Source organism: Primulina eburnea, chromosome 9, assembly GCF_022965805.1.
Source record: "Primulina eburnea isolate SZY01 chromosome 9, ASM2296580v1, whole genome shotgun sequence".
NCBI classification, from domain to species: domain Eukaryota; kingdom Viridiplantae; phylum Streptophyta; class Magnoliopsida; order Lamiales; family Gesneriaceae; genus Primulina; species Primulina eburnea.
This window is the reverse complement of record NC_133109.1, coordinates 12,803,248-12,809,084: the sequence shown is the minus strand read 5'-3', so window position 1 is coordinate 12,809,084 and position 5,837 is coordinate 12,803,248. Positions and strand designations below refer to the sequence as shown.

At 35.1% G+C, this 5,837-nt stretch overlaps 1 protein-coding gene across 1 annotated transcript; it reads left to right on the top strand.

The window, feature by feature from the left end:
* Nucleotides 1-3,743: 3,743 nt before the first annotated feature.
* Nucleotides 3,744-5,246, top strand: LOC140840732 (uncharacterized). The gene has a single exon (XM_073207904.1). It carries the CDS (start codon nucleotides 3,744-3,746, stop codon nucleotides 5,244-5,246), a length of 1,503 nt encoding a protein of 500 aa, XP_073064005.1.
* Nucleotides 5,247-5,837: the final 591 nt, after the last annotated feature.

Sequence of the window (5,837 nt, the reverse complement as noted above, 5' to 3'; positions counted from 1 at the left end):
TGTTAGCGTTTATGGTCGCTCGAGCAATGCTAGAATAATGTGCATTGATCACTGGTCTGAAGTGGTCTCTGATAGGTATGGCGTCTGGCGGGTTATATCTCGCGTCCTCTCTGTTTTCATCCATTGTTTGGATTTCTTCCCTTCTCGCTTTTCTTAGTCTCCTCGCAGTTCTTTCGATCTCAGGATCAAAGATAAGCAAATCAGGGCTGTGCGATCTTAGCATGCACTGCAAAACAGAAAAGATTCTAATGTAAAAAAATAAATAAATAAAATAAAATCTAAATTAAAGTCAAGGCTACTTATTAACCATATTAATATGCAATTAAAAAGTTTACTCCCCGGCAACGGCACCAAAAACTTGTTGCGTGTTTTGACTACCGCAAGTGTATGGTGTCAAGTTTTAATACTGGTTTGAGTACAGATATCGATCCCACGAAGAGTAATTATTTAAAATTGTATATTAATTACCATAATTGACATAGCTCAACTTTATTTAGACAAATAAAATAGTTGGTTTATAATCAATTCAAATAAAATAAAAAAATTCACTGAGTAAATAAATCTAGAGATATGATTACGTCTGGTTTCTCCTATGCTAAATTAAAATTAACTAACATGTCATTTAATTGCATCGTGTTTACTAACCAAGAACTCGCAAGTTTCCTATTTTCTTTTTCAAGTGTTAAATAGAATTGTATTACCTATTATCGATTTTAATATATCTATTCAAAATCAAGTAGCACGTAATAAATGCAACCAAGGTTCTCTTATGGATTCGTCAGAGTTATACGTCCTTTGCCCGTTATAAATATCTAACGATGTGATTTCTTCCGTCCTAATTTCAATCCCCTTTCTCGAGTGTTAGATCTTAATTATTTTATCAGTCGAATTATGGCCAGTAATTCAAAAGCATTAATGGCAAGAAATCACATATAAACACGATAAATTAATTAGATGAAAAGTCAAAACGTCAATAACATAGGGTAAACCAAGACTACATCAATCTCTAGAAAATAGAATTAGTTCATACTCGAATTTAAATCAATACAAAATCTGTTTGTAATCATTAAAAACGTAAAATTAAGAAACCGAATTAAGAACGTGTTGGCGAGAGATGAAAGTGCATCTCCGTGTCCGGATCCAGCGTCTTCTATCTCTGTTCTTTGCGCTCCGTCGTTGGCTCTCGCTTTTCCCCTTCAATCTCAGATGTCGGATGCGTGTAAAATATTTTTCGGACCCTTTTCAAAACCCACGCCGAAACCTATTTAATTCTGAAATTCACGCCGTGCGCATATGCGCAGGTGCTTCTGTGTATCAGCCTTCTTCTTGCGCGCATATGCACACCATTGCTCTGTGCATATGCACCTTGCTCTCTGGTCTAGCCTTATGTCTCTCGCGCATATGCGCCACTCATATGCGCGCCATGAGTGGCGCATATGCGCGGGGCTCATTGTCTTTTACCTTGCTTCGGTGCATTGCTCGCGCATATGCGCGAGCCTCACTGCCTTCAGACTCGGGCGTCTTTCATGTTTCTCTTCTAGGTGTCATTTTCACTTTCTTTCGCGCTCGAATAACAGTCTTACCTAGGTTCCTGCAATCACACCGAAAAACAACAAAATCGCGTAATTCCGCCCAAAAAAGACTAACAATCTATATGAAGTATGAGGATAATTTAAGTGCATAAAATGCACTTATAAATTATGATGAGATTAATGTAATGGGAGCATGGATCATGGACTTGTAATTGTATAAGCCTATCATGCTCATTTATTAAAGTTCAAATGAGCTTTATAATTAAATTATATTTTAATGCATTAAAATATAGCCCATTAAGTTTTTATTAAATATTATATTGATTTATGTAATATGAAAACATTCATTATACCATAATTTAAAAACTTACGCACAAAGCAAAATAATAATGATGCATGATATTATAAGAAATATATGCATTATTCGAGATTGACCATGATATGGAATGCATTTTTTTTTGGAACCTTTAATTAACTTAATTAATTAGATTAGTTAATTAAAGAAATGATTAGAAAATAATAAGAAGAATTTGATTCTTATTTAGTAACATGCATCCGAGAGTTTTTTGAAATGGCATGCAAATATTTTTTAGAATATATCTATTCATGACTTAAAGGTATAATTCATGAGATTAAAAAAAATAAAAAATTTGTCAAGAAATTTTCGGCTCTTTCATGGAGCTCTCGAAAAAAAAATCCATTCTCAAAACAAGAAAAATTTGGCCACTCCAAGTTTGAGAGTTATGACAGTTTTGTTCTATCTCTACGAAAAATATCTTCTAATTTACTAGAACGACTGAGATACACAACCGCCGTCCCCTGCGCCTTTAATTTTTCTCCATTTTGACTGGAACGATATTGCTTTACCTGTGTTAGTCAGTCACCAGTTTCCTGAGGTATGGTATTGATTGGAACGATAATTGGTTAATTTCTTGTTGTCGTACCTTTGTTGAGTTATTTATTGAAAGTGGCCACCACCAACCTTATCAGAAGTTTTAAATACATGGAAGACTAGAATCTCACGAAGTCTTATGCCGAATGGGTATAACAACTAACTAGTTTTGTGTGGTTTTGTACTTTGATGGTGTGCTAGTGTCAATGAAACACTTTTCGGAAAATTTGCTCAGTAATTTGCACGGAGAGTGGAGCCTTACTGTGATTATGTCGACATCAATGTTGGGTATTTGTTTCTCAAGTTTTCACTTGCTTAACATTAAACTGTTTTTATTATTCTTTTTATTAAATGTTGTGTTGTGTCTAAATATATATGTTTAGTTTAAAATCCATTTGTTTTTAGTTCTTGATATGAAATAGCAATTATTTTTTTGGAAAACAACATTATCAAGCTTCTTGATTTTATTTATTTATTTAGATCAAAATATTATGTAACATGAACATGGAGGAAGGAACTAGATTTATGATTTTATTATTTTGGATGACAAAGCAGTAATTTCAGTTACATGTTATTTATTTATGTAATAGCTGTGGAAACCCACATACTAGTAAATAATGTCATAGAAGTATGTTTGAAGTTCCCTTTCCATGAAATCAAATGAAATTTCAGTCACTTGGAGTTATAACGGATTAGAAATTAGATAGTGGATAGGCTTACTTGAACTTATCTACTCAAATGCTGCCTCACTATACATATCAAGGTTTGTTTTAATATTCTTCAGCACTTTATAACGTTTTTCTGTCATGGAAGAAGATGTAGTTTGTCCTCTTGTTTGTCTTCCAACAATCTTTATCCTGAAGCAGCCATTTTTTATTAAATTTTGATTTATCTGCCAGACTCTTTTCTTGAATCTTGGTCTCTGTTCGTGACTTCTGGTTAAATTATTTGGGATATTTATGAAATCTCGAGTGATTCTCTTTGATATTGTAAATTATTGAACTGCTTCATTGGCTTTCTTATCTGGAACATGGAACACCTCAATTTGTTCAATATGAGCCACCCAGTTGGTGTACATATTTATGAACACCTGAGTGAATCACTTTGTTGGTGTACATGATTGAACTGCTTCTTGGCATTCTTATCTGGAATAGAATTGATCTCAATTTGTTCAATGTCCTTATGCAGTTGTCTTCTTTCGTTTTTTTTTTTTTTTTTGCGTTCAACAAATTAAATTGAAAATGACATTATTAAATGTAATATTTTCAGATTTAGATCAAATTTATTGTTATATATTTCTGGTATTTTGCTGTATTGAAATGGATAAATTTTGGATTCACTCGGATAGAAGGTCAAAACAGTACGAGGAGGGTGTGGAACTGTTTATCAGAGGTTGTTTAGAGAATCCCCATATTGATCCCAATTTAATTCACTGTCCTTGTTGCAAATGTAAAAATCTTAAAAAAAGACCAGCTAAGTACATTCGAGAGCATCTTTATTTCCATGGTTTTAGTCAAAATTATGTGAATCGGATTTGGCACGGTGAGTCTGCTAAAAGTGACAAAGTAAATTGGAGCACGAACAAGGAGCCAATTGGTAACTATCACGGACACTTTGAAACCACTAATATGTGTGAGGCAACATATTATAACTATACAGAAAATCCAGAAGCGTTTATGGAATTTTTGGAGGAAGCAGAGAAACCTTTGTATAATGGATGTAAGCGTTACACAAAGTTGAGTGCAATTGTGAAACTATACAACACCAAAGCAAAGCATGGGATGAGTGACGCTCTATTTTCCGATCTACTAATGGATTTTGGGGATATGCTACCAGATAATCACAACCTGCCAACCAAAATGTATGATGTAAAAAAGACATTGAGTTGTTTGGCGCTGAGTCATGAAAAGATTCATGCTTGTTCCAATGATTGCATTCTTTATAGGAAGCAATATAAAGACTGCGTAAACTTCCCTAAATGTGGCTTGTCACGGTGGAAGCTAACCAAGAAGAACGTTGAGAAGAAAGGTGTTCCTGCAAAGGTATTGTGGTATTTCCCTCCCATACCAAGATTTAAGCGCGTGTTTAAATCTCTACATACCTCCAAAAATTTAACATGGCATGCAGAAACCACAGGAGTTCCCGGTCAGTTACGTCATCCAGCTGATTCACCATCTTGGAAGTTGGTGGATCATATGTGGCCCGACTTTGAAAGTGAACCAAGAAATCTTCGCCTTGCACTTGCAGCTGATGGCATTAATCCTTATAGCAACCTTAGTAGTCGGTACAGTTGCTGGCCAATTATGTTGGTCTCCTATAATCTGCCTCCAAACATGTGTATGAAGAGAAAATTCATCATGCTAACTATGCTCATTTCAGGGCCTAAACAGCCAAGAAACGATATAGATGTCTATCTTGATGTGTTAGCTGAAGATTTGCAACGATTGTGGGATGGAGTTGATGGTGTCTATGATGCTTATCGAAGACAATTTTTCACTCTTAAAGCAGTCTTACTATGGACCATCAATGACTTTCCAGCCTATGGTAACCTTAGTGGATGTAGTACACATGGTTATTATGCATGCCCAGTATGCAAAGAAGATACTTGTGCAAAGCATTTGGAAAATGGGAAGAAAATGTCCTTTGTTGGTCATAGACGATTCCTACCACGGTTTCATCCATATCGGAGGCAAATGAAAGAGTTCGATGGTATGGAAGAACATGGAGAATCATCTACACCATTATATGGAGAACATGGAGAATCATCTACACCATTATCTGGATCTTTTGTACCCGTTCGAAAGATCCATGAAGGTGCTTAAGAGTTATGTAGGCAGTCGAAAACATCCTGAAGGTTGCATTGTTCAGAGATATTCAGCCGAAGAAGCAATTGAGTTTTGTTCGGAATATCTAAATGACCTTGATCCTATTGGGGTCCCTCAATCAAATCGCGATCCCAAATCAAACATTGCTGGCTTCTTAGTATGCAAAACACCAATTATAGTGCCACAAGTTGACCTTCAACAAGCACATTTGACTGTGCGTGAAAATACAGAAGAAGTATCTCCCTACATTATGTAAGTGTATTGCATTATTCTATAATTCTGCACCCATGTGATTGTCAATATTTAATATCCAACACAAATTGCTATATAAATATTTCTACAGTGAACATAAATATTTCCTGAAGTCAATGTTTCCGAAAAAAGAGAAAGATGAAAGGTGGATACAAGATGCTCACAATAAGAAGTTCATTGACTGGTTTCGTGCAAAGGTTAGGTGGATAAATCTGCTTTATGTATTTTTCGCTGAACAGTTTGGAGCTAGTATTTTAATCACCCTATTCTAATTGTATAAATGTCAGGTGGATGCTGAAATAAATAGCTGCAATGGTGGAACAACATCAACATTGA